Source organism: Liolophura sinensis, chromosome 7, assembly GCF_032854445.1.
Source record: "Liolophura sinensis isolate JHLJ2023 chromosome 7, CUHK_Ljap_v2, whole genome shotgun sequence".
NCBI lineage: Eukaryota > Metazoa > Mollusca > Polyplacophora > Chitonida > Chitonidae > Liolophura > Liolophura sinensis.
This window is the reverse complement of record NC_088301.1, coordinates 6,198,048-6,221,650: the sequence shown is the minus strand read 5'-3', so window position 1 is coordinate 6,221,650 and position 23,603 is coordinate 6,198,048. Positions and strand designations below refer to the sequence as shown.

Here is a 23,603-nt window from a genome sequence, read left to right as displayed (position 1 = left end):
TGCATTGCGTGCCAGGCAACAACATACCCCAATACTCGACAAATGGAACCTCTCAGTATGTCTACAATGTCAAAACAACCGTGGCAGAAACTCAGTGCAGATTTTTGTGGACCTCTTCCAACAGGTGAATATCTATTCGTAATAACCGATGAATTTTCCAGGAATCCAGTGGTAGAAATTATGAAATCTACGTCTGCAAATACAGTGATACCTGTACTGGACAAAGTGCTATCACAGTTTGGAATTCCACAAGTGCTTAAACTTGACAATGGCAGTCCGTTCAATTCCCATGAGTTCGCTCAGTATGCTAAGCACGTCGAATTCGTCATAGGAAAGTGACCTTTATAGCCAAGAGCAAACTCCCAAGCAGAGTGTTTCAACAAGCCGCTCATGAAAGCCATCAGAGTAGCACATATTGAACAGAAAAACTGGAAACAACAGCTGAATAAGGTCACTTTGCAGTACCCTGCTACACCGCATCCATCTACTGGGTTTACTCCATTCCGTCTATTATTTGGCCGTGAACCTCACTCATCTCTACCCCAGATGTCGTATCCAAAACAGCGTCAGAAAACAGAGGCCATAGCAAAAAAGAGAGACTTTGAAGCCAAGCGCAAAATGAAACAGTACGCCGACACGCGAAACAATGCTCGCCCTAGTGACTTGGACGTGGGCGACAGTGTGCTAGTTAAGTACTCTACTGGACAATGGAAAGCAAAACCCCTGTCCAATCCGAAACCGTACCGTGTGATATCTACCAAAGGTAACATGATCCCCGCGGGTCGTAATGGACATAAAATCACCAGGAACAGTTCATTCTTCAGGAAAATTGTGCCTCAACCATTCCATCATCCCATGCTGCAGGAGGAGGACTTGGAACCCGAATTTCCTGGTAAACTTGCTGAGTCAGCAAAGCAAGCTGATAACTCACCAAAACCACATAGACCCGTGCGTGTTATACACGAACCGACATATCTCAAGGACTATATGAGATACTGAGTGACTGTTTGTGTTAACTCCCCGATCGTGACAATAATACAGCACACTGAGTGACAGTAAACCATACAGACATTTTGTAACTATATTGCAGCAAGCATGCTAAGAACCCTTTATTTCATTCCTGAAATCAACATTTGATGCCATTGTGTTTATTGCACTTTTGCTGTGAGCTCACTATTCGTACATTGTGTTCACTCCACCGAACTTTATACATGTATTCCACATCGGATTTGGAACAGAACAATGCTTGACATTTCGTTAATTCAGAGACATTTAACATTTAAGTAGAATTGTGTTACATTCATTTCAAAGATGAAGAGGGATGTCGTGTCCCGAGTTTTGCCGATATTACCCGAAAGTTACGCGCTATGTATTATGGGGGCCATGTGCTCAGTCAGTTGGGTACCGGCATTCGGAAGTAAAGAAACGTAGTCATTATGCAGCTCTGTGTCAGTCTTAATTCATACAATAATTAGCTCAGGCTACCCTGGATATATGCGTAACAGTTAATATCACTTATTCAGCTGTATACAACAAAACGCAATGTACTGTCACCGTAATGGTAACGTGACTTCCTGCTCGGTGACACGAATCTGTTCACTCCCTACAATTTAAGCAGGTCAGCTACTGTAGAGCATGGGCGATGTATACAAGAACACACAACACATGTAGGTCGAAAGAAGCTATCTTTTTTTACATAAACTTAGGCCTACTATTTTGCCAGTTGAGGACCCTATACATTTAGTGTCTGAAAAGCGTTTGTGCAACATAGGTAAATATAACACTGAACACAAAGAGACTGGGCCATGCTTTCTGTGAGCTTCTCTACGTATAGATATTCTCAGCATATATTTCTTTAGGTATATATCTCAGTGTACACGTTAGTTTTCAAATGGGCTGGGTTTGCTAGATATTGAATCTACAACTTTTGATGGCATTTTCCTAAACTACACATGAGCAGGACTTGAATGTGTAAAGATGTAACTTTTAGAAGCATTTTATGCTTTGTGAGAACTACTCCACGGTGTGAAATCCCCTCCGGATAGAAGTGGAGAACTTTTTTGTAATCTAAAGGCGGTTTGCGAAGATTCCTGGTAGACATGGGGAACCATAAGCCACAGATCAGCAGAGTGTTTCTCGTGATGATATACATAACATTTGGTAAGTCATGCGCAAAGTGGTATTTACCTGTATATTACTTAGTTATACACCTATTGCATGAAGTAGAGGCCTCCGTTGCCGCGCTAGTGGATGCATTGACCCCTCTTACCATCGCTGTGAAATCATGACCAGCTCGTGCTGGCTTCCGCTCTGGCCCTACTAAGGATTGCCTGTCAGTAACCTGTTCGTGTCTTCGGTATCTCCTGGGCTCAGTCCAATTTCCTGCCACCATAATGCAGTCGCCGTCTTATAAGTGAATACTCTTGAGTACGGCGTAAAACTCCAATGAAATAAGTAAATAAATATTGCACGAAGACGATGTGTGTAACATTCGTTAGTCACCTGCTGTACATGGTGGTGATAAGTACAAGGCGTTGTAAGTGATGTAAAGTATTGAAGTATATGTATAATGATATGATATTGGTTTAAGGTCTGATGGTCGCAGCGAAACGACATAGGTTATGTGTAGAGGTGAAAATAAAAGTTCAAACTTGAACGATGGCATAAGTAGTTATTTGCTTTATCGATTAGGGAGTACACTAGACAGCACTTCTTTCCTTGCATTGGAGATCAAATATCTCAAGTAAAATACAGTGTATCTCGATAATTCAAGACATGGTGTACGCGACAGAAACTTCCATGTTAAGGCAGCTTCCTCGGCATGCAAATCTGATGCCTTTTATAATACTGACAGCAAAATGGCTTTTCCGTATAGTTATTTATTTATTTATTTATTTATTTATTTGATTGGTGTTTTACGCCGTACTCAAGAATATTTCACTCATACGACGGCGGCCAGCATTATGGTGGGTGGAAACCGGGCAGAGCCCGGGGGAGCTTTTCCGTATAGAACTACTGGGTTGTACCTATGTGTACTGGGTAACTATATACATGTGAACACTCTGTAGTGCCCATATGGTCACCCTGAATGTATAACAGGTACCCACATGATTACCCTGAATGTATAATAGGTGCCCATATGATTACTCTGAATGTATAACAGGTGCCCATATGGTTACCTTGAATGTATAACAGGTACCCATTTGGTTACCCTAAAATCGTATGTGTATGTCATATACATAATCGTGCTCGCTTTACCTATCTTGGTTTAGTCAGCATTTTCTGCATAAAATTATTTATTTAATTTGATGGGTGTTTTACGCCGTACTCAAGAATATTTCACTTATACAGTGGCGGTCAGAATTATGGTGGGAGGAACCGGGCAGGGCCCGGGAAAAAACCCACGACAACCCGCAGGTTGCGGGAAGACCGTCTCACGTGCGGCTAGAGAGGAAGACAGCATGATCTGGACTTCAACTCAAGGAGACTCCTGGGTCATTTGCCGTGCTGTTGATCTCCCTACAATACGTCTTTACACAACAGGGTATGCTGTAGAACTATAGCTGTCACAACGTTTCACTGTAGACCTATCATTTAATTTTTGGATGTGCATGTTTATAGATAAACAGCTTTAATTTCAGTTTTAGGGCAGCTGTGCAAGAATTGTCAGAGTGGGTGTGACCAAGAGACAGGTGAATGTTCTGGAAGCTGTAGTCTTGGTTGGGATGGTCCCATCTGCTCCAGAGGTAAGCATCACCGTGTGTTTGCTTTAACTGACAAAGACCAGTAGGCTGCTACGCGAAGCGAAATAAGCGTTGCGTGATCAGCCATGGTTGATAGCTATAGTGGAATTATGACCCTGAGCACTCTCCGCAAAAACTATGATTTGGACGGAGGAGTTTAAAAGTCTTAATATACAAAACATTATTTCGCTTAGGACACATGTTGTCAATTGGTTTTTATGATATTATAAAATGGAGGCACACGGACTCACTGTCATGTTCAAATGTGTAGGTGTCTTTATCAGCACGTTATTGTATAAAAGTAATTCTTGTATGCAAGTGTAACAAACGTTACAATGCTAAGAAACTGTTCTGTCTTATACTTGTGTGTCATTGTTTCATTATTTTGCTTAACAGAGAATGTGGCTTTGAAGAGAAACACCACACAATCATCGAACTATAACCAATACACATCTGAACTCGCGGTGGACGGTGGGACAGAACAAGTGTTCAGGACACCACCTACATGTACTCACACACAAGAGGGCGTACAATCCGCGTACTGGACGGTGACACTGGACACACAGTACAACATCTACAGCTTCAGGATCTATAACAGAAAAGGAAACTGTGACGGCGGACCATGTACGTTTACTTATATCTTTACCACAACCAAAATCTGTAAAGACCCAGCGTTGGCGAAATGTTACAAATAAACAGACTTATGGTCTTTTAAAAGTCAGCCTTTATGACAGTAAGTAATATTATAATAATTTTAAATGTGAATATTTGTCCAAAAATGGATACCCTTTAAAATCTGATTATTCAAAAACATTTATGTTTTTGTTATGGTGATTACAAATGTTGATGTTTTCTCAAATAAAATAAAGATTAGTCATTATTATTGGCACTGAAGTGTAAATCCTACTAAAGTAAACGTTACCCTACCGATTATAAACCCTTTCCTGATGTTATAAATATCTCTGCTGCGAAAACCATTATAGGTCATTATATCGTCATCGTTTTTTTCCATTTTGGTTGTCCTTCTGTTTGTGACTGAAATCTGTAACAAAATTACCAGTGGGCAAAAACTAGTAATATGGCACTAATGATATACAGTAAATTCCTTTTTTATGTTAATAATATTATCCATTATTTGATTCTGGAAATAAAGATTTGATCATATAGATTTCAGGTGATTTTAAATTATCTGGTAGTTATCTCATAATAATCTCGGCGTACAATTTTCACAAATATTTTTTTTAGATTGAACATTAATTAGCAAGTTTTAAATTAAAATGGGTATCTTTAACAGAAAGCATGGGTTGACCAGGATGATACTGATTCAACACAATATTAATTTGATATTGATAATGCTAAGCCGTTGGTTTCTAAATACAATCCAATCTGGGTCGAGTCACACCTAAGACCTTAGAGGAGGAAGTTGTAACTTTCTCGCATGGCGTTCAGCATGAAGGGGATAGTGCAACGACTGGTTGACCTGTATCAGTATAATGGCTCGGGCGGGGCGGCTTACTTGCCTTCGGTAAGACGTCTCAGTGAAGCAACGTGCTGATAAAGACACCTAAAAGAGTGGTGGAAATCCGTCCTGCAACAAGGAGGCACAAGCACTCTAAGGATTCCTTTGTCGTCGTATGACTGAAAAATTGTTAAGTACGACGTTAAACACCAAGCACTCACTCACTCACTCTAAATACAATCCAACACACATCAGTTGGATCGCTGATTGTGCGTACACACTCCAACAGTGTACGTCACGCTATGAACCTTGACGATCGCTTATGTCATGGATTATTAGGGGTTCAAGCCATTCAGGCTTAAAATCCTTTTTGTATCTGTTAGGATTATTTGTCTTTATTTTTATTATTCTCGGTAAAACTGTGACGCCTTTCTAGCGAAATCGGTTAGACCAGAGTTTATGGAATTTTAGTATGTTTATCTGCATACCTAGAAGTTCTGTATCGAATCTTTTGGGCCGATATGGTCAAGTGACTTGGCGGCAATATTGGATTTTGTTTAAAACCTTTAAAAAACGTAGAAGCTCGCTATTGGGTGAATATGCCTTGCGACCGAAAAATTCGTTTTTTTGCTAATAACTTCTACACTTTTCCAGCTGATGTCGTACAAGTAGTCCTGCCTGCTGCAGTTTTGGACGCTGAGTCCAGATATACTAATTTTGGGAAACCGGAAGTGACTTCATCAAAATTGAAAATGTGAATATTTTCAAAACCAATGAAGCTGGAGTCGCAGTCTTAAGATCTAACATCATCCCAAGGCATGCAGAGAAATTTGACATAACCGGAAGTTACGTCAGCAAACTGGAAGTAGTACATACCAAAACCAAAATGATTATTTTTTTTTAAGTTTTAAAATTGAAAAACTTCTGCGTCTAAATTAGTATGGCAGAAATGCGTGAAATTTAACTAGATAGTAGGAATGGGGACTGTCTTTTATACGAATAAAAGTTTAGGTGTCCCAGGTCACGTGACCCAGCCGCCATGTTGGGTTGCTACTAAAAGATTTGGGAAGCATTTTCTTCTGAACTTAACATCCGATTGACCTGAAATTTTCTACATGGAACAACTGTTGCCTGTGAATTATTTTGACAGAGGCAGAATCCAATATGTCAGGAAAAAACCGGAGACGAACTTGACGTCATCTCAAATCTTTTTCGAGTATTTTAAATGTGCTACCTGACGTAATTTAACGTCCTGATGACGAATCTGGTCTTATTTTATTCCAATAGTGCACATTTTTGTCGCAAATTGTGATCAAATTGCGAAAAGTTACAATTTCCCCCCATTTTTGTGTGTGTGCAGAAAATCTTTCAAATGGCTTATTAAATGTGGGAGTTGAAGTACTTGAAAAATTGTTCAAAGGCTGATTTATTATATTTGACACTTTGACGTCCCCATGTTATACAATGCATTATAAATACGTTTATGACTAAGATGAAAGTAGAAATGTTGACAGCCAGCTATCCGACCTAGTTTGACGTCCTGATCACGAATCTAATCTTATTTCTTTGCTACGATGCATACTTTTGTCGCAAATTGCGATCGAATTGCGAAAAGTCGCATTTTCTGCCATTTTTGCAAATGACTTGACAGAAAACTGTTAAAGTTGTAAAGCTGAAGATCGCCAGATGAATAGTGCTATTCATGTTCTTTATGTGTGCTAAAAATCTTTGAGTGCCCCCCCCCCCCCCCCCATCAAATTATAGCATGTACTGGGAGGTCACAAAACGGCCATAGCTGTAAAGCTGATGATATATAGCGCAAAGTGCTATACATGTACCCTACGTGTTCTGAACATCGTTTATCTGTGTTGAAAAAGAGGGGACATTGCAGGCCTTCAAATACTGTCCAAAGCTGGATTTTGTCGGCTCAATTATGATCGAAGATCAATATTTGCCCTCGCACTCCGGACTTGTGGAACTATTGAGCATTTTGACGAAATGTATACCGTATACCCACACAACGCACTGGAACAAGTATTATTTGTTTATTCCCAAATTAAGCAAAATAGTAAAGCGAACACCAAAGCATATAAAGCGTTATTTTTACACGAAGTGAAAATCCATAGACAAGTTCAGCTATATAATAAATAAGTCATTGTGACCTGTTTTGTAAATCATGGAGTGGTATTGTATTGGTCCAGCTTGTGACTCATGCAATACCACTCAATAATGTACAAAACACTTCGCAATAACCATTAGTATAAACTAGCCACATTTACTAATGGTCGTGATTTTATTTGTGAACGAGGTTGTCTTTTGTGATTTCTTTGGTCTGATTTACAGGGTTACTTTAAATTTTAGTGCAGGGATCCTTTAATCTATGACAAAGGAATTCTTTAATGTACTGGACGTAACGATGTGTTTGTGATCTGAGGAACATGATTACTTTCGTGTCTCACACAAGATTTTCTATCATCAGTGGTAAAGTTTTCTTTTTATCGGTGGTACAGTATTCCCTGGGTTGATAATTAACATTACTGTGCGCATTAACAAAAGTTGTCCTGGTGCTTGTTGCTTCCGGTTAAATGTCTGAAGGTAATTCGTTGATATAGAAAACTGTTGGCTTGTATTACAGGCGGTAACCGTCTTAATGGTTTTACCCTGTCCGTGGGAAACTCCTCTAGGAATTACACAGTGTGTTACCAGGACACCACCACGGGTTATTACGGTCCAGGGAACGTTATTAATGGATCTTGTAACGCCAGTAGTCCGATATTAGGAGACACCGTGAAGATTATGATCAACAATTCCCAGACGCTTACCCTTTGTGAAGTGCAGATATTCGGTATGCTGTCTGATTGGCCAGAATTTTATTACTGAAAAATGCAACTGATTTTGCAGTTCATTAAATTTTTCTTACTTTAATTCGATATTGTTTCGGAGATAAATGTGTAACAGAAAACGAAAAAGAACACTACATGTATGTCTGTAAATATTCCTTCATGAAAGTAGGCCAATGTCAATAATAATCACAAAACAAACGAGTAAGCGATATTTAATTCCATATTTTTGACAACTGTAGAAGTAACTATTTAGTCGCCTTTGCTCTAGATTTAATGTTGATTCTGAGCAAATCAAACAGGTTTGGCTCAACACTCAAGACAATAAACGGTCCAGAAAAGTGGAGATTCTGACAAAATGTTTTACTGCCCCCAAAAGACGCCAGCTCAGGCATGGCGCGATCTGGATATGGCTCCTTGCGTTTTACTTATCATGACCAGTTTTTGTCCTACGACTACCCTGTTCGATAAACTGATCTCTGTAATAATACATGGACAAAATCCTTCAGTTGTCTTTCCTTCAATGACACTGTCAAAGTAAATGCGTAGAAAGGTAGTAAAGTGTGGAATAAAGTAAAATTACATGTTAGTTTAAAGATGCATACTATGTTTATTTACTTTTCCGTTGTTTGTATGTGAATATGTGGCATTATATTGTGCCCCTTAATCCGCGTCCTTTTTTGATGTTGTGGGTGTATTTATTAGTGTGCACACCCGGGACATACGGACCAGACTGTGGGAAGAGATGTGGGAACTGTGCTGAGGGAGCGTCTGTCTGTGACACAACATCCGGGCTCTGTCCACAGAGAACACCAAAGTGCATGCCGGGATACCGCCCTGAGAAATGTGATGAAGGTGTGTTGTTTGTTAGATTGTTGAAGTTTCACCATGTCCAACCATGTACCTATCGGAAATCTACAAAGGACTGTAGTTGATAAATTATAAGTTTCAGCGCTTTTACTGTAGATCGCTAACGTCGAGGCCATTTTCCGCATAATAGTCTAAAAAGTAGCCTATGGTAGATGAAAGTTGTGGACTATGGCAATGTAAGTAATGTAAGTGATGTAAGAAATAAACATAGTTTTATCGGAAAATGGACACACTGGAAGAGTATTTCTTCCACTGCTTGAACCGTTGATGCAGTAGGCGTACTGTATCATTTACAGAGTTTTCCAGCCACGCTGCCGTAGCCACCGGGGGTTGTGCTGGTAATTTCGACATGTCAGCTCCCAGTTCCCAGTTCCCGGTTCGACATTCAGATGTGCACCTAGCTCGCAGTTCCTGTTTCCTGGTTTGATATTCAAAGCTGAATATCGAAGTGGGATTTCACCGAATGTTGTAGCGCAGGAATCTGTCTTTTACGAATCACCACAGACGTAAAATCAGTTGATTTACAAGCCGTTTAATGTTAAACGACGGTATAACAATTAAATTATGTCAGACACGCATACCGTTGCGGCCCAAACGACATTCATCTCCCCCAATACATTTTTGTCATTTATTTTTGCGTTTTTGAAATAACAAATATCAGAGTCAGTGCAAAATTCATTAGCGATGCCGAAGGTTTGTGGGAATGAGAAGACGGCATATCACCGAAAAACATTTAACCTTATTTGGCTAAATCTTATGAGATAAGTTTTTTTTGAATCTGTTGCAAGTGAAGAATTTAAATTTTGCTCATTCGTCTTTCTCGCATTATAAGGAAAGTTTTTTGCTGTTTTCTTTATAAAATACGGTAGATTTATTGAAACGCCGTGTTCAAGGCTTGGTGCTTTTTCTGACGTTCACGGTGACTATGTCAGCACTGATTTCATCTTAGAAGCCACCGATACAAGCTGAAGCATAAAATCCAGCGACAGCCTTGTGCCTAGATCAGCTTCAGTACGTAGATTTAGTTCCATTTCTTTCAGAAGTAAGCATAAAACACGGGTGTACAAAACCCCTATTGTAATTTTGTAAACATTTAGCAGGGGACAAAATCATCAGCACAACCCCTCCAGAGACTACAATCTGAACCAGGAATAGGTCTACCCCTCGCGTGCATCTGCAGCTAGGCTATTTAAAGAAGGACTCTGGAGTTCCTAATAGCAGGTCTTCTGTATCAACAGTTCAAGCAGTGGTAGAAAATATTCTTCCACTATGTCCATTTTTCTGAGAAAAGTATATTTATGTCTTGAGCCTTCATATGCCTTAGGCTACTGCTTAGACTATCATACGGAAAATACCTTCAACGTTAGAGAGCTAGAGTAAACGTGACGTCACCTTTCTCTCGGTAATGGAGACATGCTGAATCTGTGTCAAGACGAAGTTTCACCAAACTGTTGCTGGGTTTGACAAAAATCTAAAAATGATTTTAATGCCGGTTTAAGATATTTTGAATGGTAATCTTTTAGTGAATATAAACATTAGTAAGGTGTTGTCTTTCACTTTAAGGGACATGAAGTCGTGTTGTTGAATATATTTCCATTTTGTATCGCCGCAAGTCTATTATACAAATATCCCAAATATCTTTTCAAGATATGGATTTTAATATTAAAATATTTTTCCATCGACTCTAAAGCAACAAAGTCACAGATTAGTCAGGATCTTCGCCAGTTACATGTACGTGGTGAAGGCGTTGGCTTACTCTCTACATCTGTACGTTCCCCCTTTCCTAAATCTGTCAGCCTTCATACGCCTATGTGCCATAAATTACCAGACTTCAAACAATGTTGAATAATCACACTCATCTGTGATTTTGTGTTATCAGTCTGCACCTTAGGGAACTACGGACCTGATTGTGCTATGAAATGTGGACATTGTGCAGATGACCAATTATCTTGTGATTCTGTATCCGGAACGTGTGCCGAAACAAAGCCCAGATGCATGTCGGGATATTCTGATCCGAAGTGTGATACAGGTACTTTATCTGTGATAGACGCATACCTAAGGCACTGACGCTCTTGGTATCTATCACAGAGTATGACGCGAGTAAATGGCATCTTAGGCTTTCTCTCAAAAGTCGTAGATTTAATAAACAGATAGACAACTGAACTGTCAAGCAATGTTCTTTTGGAATGATTCAGTGATGTTTTAAAGGTGTGAGTTGAGTAAATATTCTGAGCGAACAGACGCAGTTTTAGACAGAATTACAGTGAAGGTTCTTTTACCATTGTCCAATTCCTAGGTAACAATACACCTTTATTTATGCCGTATACAAACGGCCATGCCCTGGTTTAATTTATCTCTTTATTTGATTGGTGTTTTACGCCATACTCAAGAATATTTCACTAATACGACGGCGACCAGCGTTATGGTGGGAGGAAACCGGGCAGAGCCCAGGGAAACCCACAACCATCCGCAGGTTGCAGCAGACCTTCCCACGTACGGGTGGAGAGAAATCCAGCATGAGCTGGACTTGAACTCACAGCGACCGCATTGGTGAGAGACCCCTGGGTCATTGCGCTGCGCTAGCGCGCTAACCGACCTCTGGTTTAAGTATAGTGCAGTATAACAACGAAGTGAATTGGTCATAAATCTCGTTTGTTTAGCTTGCAAGGGAAATTACGGTCCGGACTGTTTGCAGAGATGTGGGAACTGTGCCGAAGGACGATCTGTTTGTGACGCTAAATCCGGGAACTGCCCAGAGGGAACACCCAAGTGCATGCCGGGATACACTGGTGTAAATTGCGATACAGGTGAGATCAGCGCGGTGATGTCATTCCTATAGACGAATAGCTGACAATGACGACGAAAGACAAAAGAGTCCTCGCTTCTGTTGCTTTTGCCATTAATATCCCTGTCTCCGTCTACCAGCCCCATCTCTCCCCACCGCCCTCCCCCACCCCCTTCACCGCCAAAACAGATAAACACATGTTTTATTGCCAAAAGCCGATTTTGCTTTAAAAATGTGCATTTTTTATTTAATCTCTTTATATATTCTTTTGGCCTCTTGACTTGAACTCACAGCGACCGCACTGGTGGGAGGCTTCTGGGCCATTGGCCTATGCTAACACACTAACCACTCTGACACAGAGGCCTTAACCTTCCTACTTTGGCGGAGTAGGCGTAGTAGTTATCCTGACTATATACATAGTAGTCGTATTTCACTCCTGCCTGTACTGCCGAACAGTTGGTGTTTGACCGGTCCGTTAAAATATGTTTAAACCGTACAAATGATTTAAAAAATTGTCTCCTTAAATGTTTTGGATGAACTGACTATTATTTATATGATAAGAAATATTGAATATTTCAGACAAGTCTGCATATTCGACGCTTCGAATAAAAGTTGTGTAAATTCTGCTGCAGAATGTACGCTGGGCACTTATGGTCCGGGTTGTAAAGAAACCTGTGGCTTCTGTGCTGAAGGAAACGCTGTGTGTAACACCACATCCGGGCACTGTCCCGACCGAGAACCACGATGTGCAGAAGGATATTACGAGCTCTGGTGCAAATCAGGTATTTCAAGTGCTGCATGTGGAAAGTGTTTTCCTCTCTGGTTTTCTTCTATAAATACTTTACCTTAAATATAATAGAAGACTTACAATGACAGTTAAGGTCTGCCAGCAACCTGCGGATGGTCGTGGGTTTCCCCCGGGCTGTGCCCGGTTTCCACCCACCATAATGCTGGCCGCCGTTGTATAAGTGAAATATTCTTGAGTACGGCGTAAAACATCAATCAAAAAAATCAAAAAAAAAAAAAATCAATATAATAGAAGACTTACTATGACAGTTAAGGTCTGCCAGCAGCCTGCGGATGGTCGTGGATTTCCCCCGGGTTCTGCCCTGTTTCCACCCTCTATAATGCTGGCCGCCGTCGTATAAGTGAAATATTCTTGAGTACGGCGTAAAACATCAATCAAAAAAATAAAAAAAAACAATGACAGTTTGATATTTGACAAATGGTCACACATAAGCAGTGATATTGTCAACATACCTCATTTAGTGTTTCGCGCTAGCGCATCGTACTGACCCGGGAGTATCTCACCAATGCGGTCACCGTGAGTTCAAATCTAGCTCATGCTGGCTTCCTCTCCGGTCGTACGTGAAAAGTCTTCCAGCAATCTGCGAACTCTCGTGTGTTCCCCCGGGCTCTGCTCGGTTTCCTACCAACACAATGCTGGCCGCCGTCGTGTAGGTAAAATATTCTTGAGTACGGCGTAAAACACTAATCAAATAAATCATTTAGTGTTTCATTCTAACTGTTCATGTAAAGGTTTAAATAATAGCAAATTAATTCAGTCCTGGCAAGACGTCGTTGTAGCACAGATTGGCCGTTAATATATCAAGAGTTCAACTGAGTACAATAACAATAATTTCTACCGATCACAAAAATTAATTTAACCTTGTCACTCAAACGCTTGGCGAGGGTGTGGCTCACAACTTCTATCCAAGCTGAAAGATATGTGATCGGTTATACATTGCGCCTTTCGGAATTGTTACGCGGAAAGAATCGGCGGCCACTGTGTTAGGCACTTCAGCAGCACACAGCAATTTTGTCCATGCTTGAAGGTAATAGGGAAGCATTCTACCTCCAAGTGTCGTTTTCTTATTGTCAGAAAATTGTCTTGTTAGTTTTCACTCCCATTGTCTGTTGAGACATACGGTAAGGTAGATCATTGCCAGTATATTGATTTACAGTATCGTCAAGCCATCATTATACATCAACGGAACGGAATTACACTTACGGGCTCATGAAAACCAATTCAACAGATTGATCACCGATAATGAATTTAACTCAGGCAAGTGAAAACCCTGCCACAATAGACCAATATCATTACCATCTAAATCTTGCTTATTAGAGACTTAATCGGTCTTATATTTTCAGAATTGCCCGTAAACCCTCCGAATTACACGGGAGTCATTGCCGGCAGTGCAGTGGGAATCATCGTTGTCTTGGTCATCGGAGTCATTGTCATTGTTATATTGATGTAAGTCTGATAATGTTTTACTGTATGTCCAGTCGGTTTGGAACTATGATTGTGTTTATATAGTCATCTGAGAGTTGCACAGTTAAACACATTTTACCTTTATATTCTGCACGTTTGTTAATTTCTTTTTCATTGTTGTTCGATTTCTTCTTCGGCCCTTAAACACATTTAACCTTTATATTCTGTTAATTTCTTTTTCATTGTTGTTCGACTACGGATGGTCATGCATTTCCCCCATGTTTCCCTCCAAGCTTAATGCTGTCGTCCGTCGTAAAGGTGAAATATTCTTGAGTACGGAGTACGGCGAAAAACAGGGAAAAAATCATTATTGTTTCACATTACTACCACATAGGTATTAATCTAGAGTGTGATAGTGGGGTAGAGGCCCCTCGGTCCAGATGCCTCTCTTTGAATCGTTCAGCCAGATTGTGTTACTTCAACCCAAGACTCCCCGGAAATTTGCAACATTTAAATAATACCACTTCCTGATGCCTTGAGATCTCTTTGAATCGACCAACCGTCAACACCCCTGTGAGAGCCGTTAGAAGTTCGATGGATACTACTTGCCTTTCAACAATATCACAAATAAATTGCGCTCACTCTGTAGGTGAAATCTGTAAGTTATATTCGGGAAAATATCACCAGTTTTTTGCCCAAGGTCGATATATTTTTCTTCGGGCGGTGCGGTTTTCTCCAATCAGAAAAAGACATGTTGTATGAATAAAGATAGTTCTTTTGTACTGCTTTAAACGCCTATCCCTTAATGGAATGAAATAAATCCAACGTATGTTTACGCATTTGGTGAAAGTATTCGACCAACTCCTGCTTGTTGTTAGCTAATTTTCATACATAACCCTTTATTCATATCGACTCAGTTACTAACGACTAGATTAGCATATTGACTATGATGTTGTCGTAAATTTGTATTAACGCACGCAGTGGGTGCTACAGGTAAACACAGGGGTAGGGAAGGGGAAAAAATAGACAAATAGACAGAGTTATCTACTCTTATGTACAGTGCAAGAACGTTAAAAAGTTCTGGCAGAATCGACCGTCTCAAATCGAACCTCTTTCTGAATATGGCGTCCCTGTCACACATCCATTTTGGAATGTTATAGTCTGGGAAACTCCCTCGGCAATTTTATTTCATCCAGCCCCGAGAGTATCGCGTTAGCAAAGGTCTACTTACAAAAACACCATGTACCCAAATTATACTCGTACCAGTACACAATTCGAGCATCTTTTCGAACATTTGACAGTCCAGTTTACGCTCAAATCGGGAAAGGCCGCTTCCTTCTGGTGTTGTTGAGTACATACACAGATTTGTCTCTTTGAACATACAAAGCTTTGCACGAAAATATTCCCACCTTCAACAAAGTTCCAGCCACTAAGCTAATTCTTGCTTGCACAAAAGCGGCGGAGTAAAATCTCCATCAGTTTTACAAATTCGCTGTTTAGTCTCTCAGTTGCTCTGCCATTTAAAGACGGAAGTTTGGATAGGTGGACTGGGGAGACCACTCGGTGTTAGCCAACCAATCACGTAGCACTTAAACGGGAATCTCCTCAGTCATCCTGATACAGGCCGCTCCTCAGTGAGCCATATCGTTAAACTTTCTAAAAGGTTCTACAGCTTCGTTTGCGTACACACACACACACACACACACACACACACACACACACAAACCCACACACACACACACTCACACACACACGCACGCACACACCCACACACACACACACACGCACACACACACACACACACACACGCACGCACAAACAGACCCACACACACATATAATTCTTTGCAAGTGATACTTTCAGTGACTTTCATTTTACTGACTATGCACTGTATTCTGTAATTTCCCTTTCCATCATATGAGCTAATTTTATAATTAGGAAATCAAAAAAGAAATATTTTTGACTATGGAAATCATTAAGAACAGATGTGTGTGTTAAAAATCAGGTTGTAGGCCTACTGGTTATGCCCCTTCATAACTCTGGCTCTCATTGTATAAGTGGAATATCCTTGAATACCACCATTAAACGCTCATCATATAAATAAATTCCATCAAACACACTTCCTCGCGATCAAAAAAGAAATTTAAAAAGTTGAGAATTTTATAATAAAATTGAAAGTCACTGAGGTATGATCTTAGTTTCCTAGCATAACCAGAGGCCTACACACAGCCAACACATTCTTCGTAATCAGAATTTATTACAAAATAAAATAACCCAGTGAAGTCCTCTAACCTGATTTGTTTCACCGTGAACTGGCCCTCGCCTGCTGCAGATTCTGCAGATGAAAAGCCTCCCACTCATAATCACCAAGATGTTTGTATACATGTATGTTATTATTCATATAGAGAGGGGGTCGTGGCTGATTGGTCTTGTATTTCAATACACAAGGTGAGGGTTCAATCCCAGCTTTCAGTAGGTACTTTAGTGGCGATAAGTGTTAGACAGGGTTAAACATTTCTTCAAGACCTCAATGTGGTGCGCATGTCTTCACATCACATATGTGCCTGTATCTATCCAACTGACTTTAATGGTATGTGATATTTCTGTAAATTCATAGTCAACTATATTTTGTTTATACTGAACTCAAAATAATCCCTATTGCATGGAGAGTACACATAATATCTTAATTAAAACATACCTAAGAAATTTCTCAGACAATAGCTTGAACTAAAACAATGAGTAGATCTCTTTTCATTCTCATAAGTGTGAATTAAAAGCTACAGTGATCTTGACATATTCATGTAAGGTACCATGCTTGTGATGTTTGAAAATTCCATAGTTCATAACATTGAACATATTGACAAAACTGGTGTACAGTGAGATAAATATTCAATTATGAATGATTATTACTATCAGAAATTTCCAGAATTATCGATAGGGTCAGTGGCTTGGAGGGATATAACACTGTCTTACAAGATAATTACACAGTATTTGAAAATGTGTAAGTGTTGGAACAAAAATAGTCAAGCACAAATTTGAACATTTGTGACAAACTCACGCATATCAAGGATACTCTTGATATGGGTGGAGTAAGAGTAAAAAAGCCCTTTATATTTAACTTAGTTACCATATCTCACTTTGTGAAGGACTGATCAACTTATAAACTCGACGATTACACCTCAGTGTGAGGCATAGATGAGGTGTACCCCAAGTATACCCCAGCCACATGTATATACATCAGATATAACTCAGGATCGAACACGTTTTGAATATGAGATAATGTACCTCAGATACACCTCAGCACGTTTGAAAAAAATAAGCACTAAGAACATATACCTCAGGTTCACCTCAGAAACTTTGAAATTTCGAAAAATTGAATGATATACCTCAGGTACACCTTAGAGACTTGGACAGATTTAAAATAAGAAATGAGATTTAGACATTTTACTTTAAACAAAAAGGTGACTACAAAATTACAAATGTTTATGCATGTGCAAAACAACACTGTTTACTAAAAAAATACAAGCCTTTGCCACACCTTTTACCGATTTCACATTTTTTGGCAAATATTGCCCAATGAGCAAGCATGAATATATTGTTGCCTCGATTATTCCAAGATGACTGCCCCTAACAATGTGCATGTCCAGGCTGTGGGAAAACAAACCCAATTATGCACTGGCCGATTCTTCCTGGTGCAGAATTTGTACCATGTGTGGGCACATGAAAAACTTTAACCTGCACAGATAAATAGTAGTACTAAATGTTACAACTTACAACTTGATCTATAATTTATTGAGCCAATGTCTAAGTGTTTTAAAGCTGTTCTCTATGGAAGCTATGCACCTCAGACATTCAGTTTTTTACCTACTCGTTCCAGGTTACACCTGCACTGAGGTGTACTTTAGGTGTACTAGAGGTATTACTTTGCATAATTGTCAGAACCGGAGATACACCTTTAGTATACCTTGCATACACATCAGATCAGATATGTTATACCTCAATGGTACACCCCTGATGTACCTCAAGTATGTATACCTCCAGTATATCTTAGCAGGGTAAGGGTGTATATCTAGTGCGTCTTGGGAAAGGCCAATGGCTATCTTATCAGGCAAGAAAGAGGTACTAATGAATAGATGAAGCTCCTGTAAATTCTACATATACATACATAGTTACATAGTTATACATAGGTAATCAAAGTATGTTGTAGAACAATGAATACATTGTATTGTTAGCACACAATGTCTATAATTCACTACAAGCCAAGTAATGCACTGCTTGCCAACCTAGGCTTTGTCTATTTCATATTACTCTAGCGTTGAGTCACTTATTTTTTAATTGCTTATTTTTCAGGAGGAGGTTTCAGCGAAACCTACAAACAGGCGGCGCTACGCAGTCTGAACCAAGCAGTGCTGCCGCCCAGGAGAGATCCGCTCCGTCGGAAGTTGAAGAAGGAAATGAAATACCCGAGCCAGAACGGATGTATGATGCATGGGACCTGAATTCGGTAGAAGAACACCCTTATGAAGCCATTCGTCAGAACAGCCGTCGAGTTTAATGGTAGAGCCGTGTGATCAAGATAATCCACGATAAACAGCTGCGAATGACTTGGAGAGCCTAGTGTACTGATGTGGGAATGTAGAATGTTGACCTATTGTGTAAGCCGTCGTTAGCGTTGGGCATGTCACAATATGGGATATTTTTAACTGATTAACACATATTAACAGTTTTATTCAAGGATGTAGAACAATATGGAGACAGAACAGCGTATCACTTGGAGTTCCAGGTCTTACACAATGAGGTTGTTTTGCCCATTTCAGTTATCCCGTATACCGTGGAAGTTATCCTTTTAACTGTGCAATAAATGACACTTATGTCTTGGGACTTATAAAACAGATCTGTCCAATTAATAGACAGAACTCGATTCAACCCTTCTCAATTTGCCTATCCAGTCAAAATTTCACAAAAGTGGTCAAAATACTAACTGCAAATTGTTATGTGCGGCCTGCATTTGGCAGATCTGTCGTTTAATTATGTTCTTTTGTTTCCTGATATGTAGGCTGACTGTATATATTGGAAAGTTTCAACACAGGTTTTCTATATACTCTTGTTAAAATTATAAATTGGGGAATCCATGGCCGAGTGGTGAGCGTGCTAGCACAGAACCATAGATCCTGGTGCCCCTACCAAAGATATCACTGTGATGTAAGTCCAACTCAAGCTGGCTTCTCCTGATTATATTGAATTATAGGCCTACTCATGGCGTGTGTTACGAAATATCTCGGAAACCAAAAATCTTACCAGAATCGCCATAAAATATGCTCCATCGCAACATTTTGTCTTCATAGTTAATTCACATTTCTTGACATACTTGAGCAAGTCAGAAAATATTCCACCATGGGTTGGGACGATTCCACCACCTGGATATTATTCTCACTGTACAAGCTGAGGAGAGATTATACAATATGTATGTATGTGTGTGGTGTAAAATATGATCAATAAATAAAGCAACAAAATAATAATTTCTTTCGTGGTTTTATGTTTTATTTGGCTCTAAAACTTGCATAATTTCTTTTATTACTTTTTAATTATATATTTAACTTAGTTAACTGGGTTTAACACCAGTATGTAACACTTTTAAACCTCCCACAAATTCGTCTAAATACTAAACATACGCGAAGTAACAGTAAAGAAATATGTGGTGTAACACCTATTATAATATCTGTGTGTCCATATTAATCAGTCAGTGCAGAATTCGGGGACAAATGCCTTCAATTTGGATCCATGTGAAGGAACTGGACGTTTGCAAACCAACAGACAGTTTTTAAGAAAACGCTTTGGTAATTTTACATGATACTAGTACAAAAAATATATTAAATGGCTCAACATTGTCAGAATAAAACTGAAATTTAAATCACAAAACTATACCTGAGCTCTTTTTATGGTTTATTGGTACTTCAACTATCTGGAATACAATGTTCAGGAGATAAAATTCTGTCTAATTAATGATTTGTGAGTCATTGTAACATGTAAGTGATTGGCAGTGTATAATTGTGTATCACAAAACTTGGATAAGAATAAGGAGTTTGTCAAAGTCCATCTGCACACATTGGTGAATTTATATATACAGATATGCAAGTGACACAGCTACCAATCTTCCTATCACCAAATTAACAGATCAACATGCACAGCACGACCCCACCATGTTAATAACTATTAACACTGGAAACGAAATGATACCATTTATATCACCATGGTAGTACCACTGGGCTTGGGTAGTAATCTTGGGCAAATAGGGTTCAATCCAAAACAAACAAAATTCCTGCTACTTGTTGCAACAAAACAAAATTGACATTTCTAATGTATCACCTATCTATAATATCTTTGTGGAGATATTGTCCAATCATTGCTCCAGTACTTTTATTGGGAGAAAATCTTGGACCAAGTTGTATGAAGAGCACGTATGTGTAACATATGTGGCAGCTCTTACATGTAAACATGCGTCTAAATGTGTCATTGAAAAGGAACATGCATGGCTAGAGACAGAAAACATTTGGTGATTAGGGGTAGGTGTTCAAATCCAGGTCTTGGTGAATGGTATGCGTGAAACGATAACATATAAGTGAAATGGACTCCCTACAATCCTGTTTTGTGTCAGTAGACCTGGGACGGCATATATTCGTTAAACGTTCTTGGTTTAGTCAGCATTTTATGGTGAAAGTTATCCAGAGAGAAAGTTATCCAGTGAGTACAGGTACACCCGAAAGGCCAGCAGTAAATCTGTAAATCTACACTGTTTTATAGGCTGATATTTCCTTCATACCATGTGTATTTGAATCCAAAATGACCTTTTCTGTGTGATACAGCCGGGTGTTAAAAGTTGCAGCTACAACCAACCTGAAAGTCGTGTACATAGAGTTATAGATGGGGATTTGTGTATAAAGGGGTAATCACTATGGTTTTAAGCTGGAGGTATATTTGCGCATGCGTAACAGACACACTCATTCATTTTTCACTTATTCAGCTGTATACTAAACGCAATAGGAGCGTGACTTCCTGGTTAGTGACACGAATATCTCAATAGAGCACAGTATAGCCAGGCCAGGTACATGTAGGTGTTTACTTGTTGCCTAATGCCATACTCGAGACGCTTTCACTAACACTATGATCTGCATTTAGCTTAGGGCATTGGCGATGTATACAACCATACACGACACATTAAGATCAACAGAAGAACACAGGCTGTGTCCCTTTACGTAAGTTTAGTATCTGCTATTCTGCCGATTGTAGATCTACGCTTTGCGCGACGACATAAATATCGAGAAAAGTGAACACAAAGACATCAGGGCATGCTTTTGTGAAATTCCGCACACATATACAGATTCTCAGCACGCATATCTGTCTGTATATAGGTAAACAGTTTAAAAACTGACGAGAACGCTTTACCAGTGGGATCGGTACACACTTTTAGATCTACTTCATCTCATGTCTCATGATAGATTTCAGATGGACTAGTGATTGAATCTGCGCATTTCGATTGGATTTTCCTAAACTACACATGGATAGAACTTGTATATGTGAAGATAATAACTTATAGAAGCATTTTATGTGTCGTGAGAACAGCTTCATGGTGGGAAATCCTCTCCGGATAGAGGTGAATAACTTTTTGTAATCTGAGGCGGTTTACAAAGATTCCTAGTACACATGGGGAACCATAAGCCACAGATCAGCAGAGTGTTTCTCGTGATGATATACATAACATTAGGTAAGTCATGCGTGAATTGGTATTTATCTGTATATTACTTAGTTATTCACCTGTTGCATGAAGTGGGGACTTCCGTTAGCCCGCTGGGAGCTTCTCCGGCCGTATTATGGATGATCTGCGAGTATCCTGCGGACGGTCGTGGGTATCTCCCGGGCTCAGCCCTCAGCCCGGTTTCCTCCACCATAATGCGGGCATAAAGAATATTCTTGAGTATGGCGTAAAACTCCAATGAAACAAGTAAATCAATATTGCATGAATGCGACTTGTGTAACATTCGTTAGTCACCTGCTGTACGTGTAGGTGATAAGTACAAGATGATATAAGTGATGTAAGGTATTGAGCTGATATGTATAAGATATGATATCGGTTTAAGGTCTGCTGGTCGCAGTGAAACGAAATGGTTCATGTGTAGAGGTGAAAATTAAAGGAGTGCAGACCTGAACGATGGCATAAGCTGTTATTTACATTATTGCTTAGTAATTACAACAGACAATGCTTGGTCGAAAGAGAGAAGTTTGACTAATGCCGAGAAATTTTAGAAACAGTCTTTGTTCACTGCATTAGGTTTATAAGTTAACAAACGATACAGCGAATGTCTAACAGACAAACAGACAGACAGCAGTTCTGTAAGACAGAAACAAAGAAATGAATTAATACCATGAATTACACTGATTATAGTGTCCATAAACATGCAGTCAAGAGGCATATACTGTCATGAAACTATTCCTGAATACCTAAACATATTGCTCAATTCAAAAGGAAATAAATGGACTACAATATATATATATATATATATATATATATATATATATATATATATATATATATATATATATACCCCCATTAGCGCTAACGCTATATAAGCCCTGTAGCCCGTAAAGGGTCTAAAAAAATACGAAAAAAAAAATGCTTCCAATTCAAATCTGACACCGCTAAGTATTCGTTATTTTCCACAACAAAAATTCCTTTTAATAAAACACGCGAACAATAATTAGTTCATTATGACAAGTAAACTGTAAAATTTATTAACTGATTTGGTATTCATTTTAAATTTCAACAGAACCCAAATTAAAAACATTCTACATGTGTAACCATAATACGCGTACAATAGTAATTTGCAACAGCAAATGGGAGGTAACTCGGAATTTCAAACTACACCTAACGTTAATGAGCGGTAACTCTAATATCGTACTAAAATCGTAACCTTAACGCACTACGACAATTTACCAGTTACTTACTCAAGCGCTCTTACAATGAAATGAATTGTAAATAACCCTCTTACGCTATGAAATATGTTTCATTATTCTGTAATGTATTAACAAAGAATTTAAGCGAGAAAAAAGCGTCTCGGAAATTGGGCCTTTATGACACAAATAAAACCGAATATTACCACACATGTTGCAGTATAAAACTCTCCCAAGAAGAAAAAATATCTAACGCTAAAATATAGACTGTATGTAACCTTTCGAAATGTATATACACGTACCTGAAGAGTGAATCTCCGTGGCACGAACACGCAACACAACAGGACAAATGACTCAGAACAGCGCAACAGGCAGGAACGCGCCTCTCTTGCAAATAGAGATTCTGCTGGCGACCGCAGCGCTCCTACGCAAGGCCGGAAATTGCGCAGATAATCTCAACCAGTGCTTCTTTCATTGCACTGGAGATTAACTATCTCAAGTACCATGTAAGTCAATAATTCAGGACATGTACATGACAGAAACGTTCATTTTATGGTGGCAGCCTCGTCATGCCAACCAAATGCTTTTTTTTACATTGATAGCGAAAGCTCGTTTCTGTGTGGGGCCACTGAGTTGTACCTATATGTATCTGGTAACCATATGCACATGTACAGTTTGAGTCTGATTTATGTGGAATTTACGTCGTTAACGTGGGTCGGGTAGCAATACAGCATTACAGCAGCGCGAT

The 23,603-nt window shown here is 39.4% G+C and overlaps 1 protein-coding gene across 1 annotated transcript; it reads left to right on the top strand.

The window, feature by feature from the left end:
- The first annotated feature begins 7,618 nt into the window (after positions 1 to 7,618).
- Positions 7,619 to 18,464, top strand: LOC135469654 (multiple epidermal growth factor-like domains protein 6). The gene is made up of 8 exons (XM_064748198.1): positions 7,619 to 7,622; positions 7,838 to 8,047; positions 8,748 to 8,897; positions 10,792 to 10,941; positions 11,573 to 11,719; positions 12,330 to 12,479; positions 13,849 to 13,951; positions 18,260 to 18,464. The coding sequence occupies exons 1-8, from the start codon at positions 7,619 to 7,621 to the stop codon at positions 18,462 to 18,464; spliced, it is 1,119 nt and encodes a 372-aa protein (XP_064604268.1).
- Positions 18,465 to 23,603: the final 5,139 nt, after the last annotated feature.

Coding starts and splice junctions, on each gene's coding strand:
- LOC135469654 (XM_064748198.1), top strand. Junction 11,720..12,329: donor TGGTGTAAATTGCGATACAG/GTGAGATCAGCG, acceptor ATTCTGCTGCAG/AATGTACGCTGGGCACTTAT. Junction 12,480..13,848: donor CGAGCTCTGGTGCAAATCAG/GTATTTCAAGTG, acceptor TTATATTTTCAG/AATTGCCCGTAAACCCTCCG.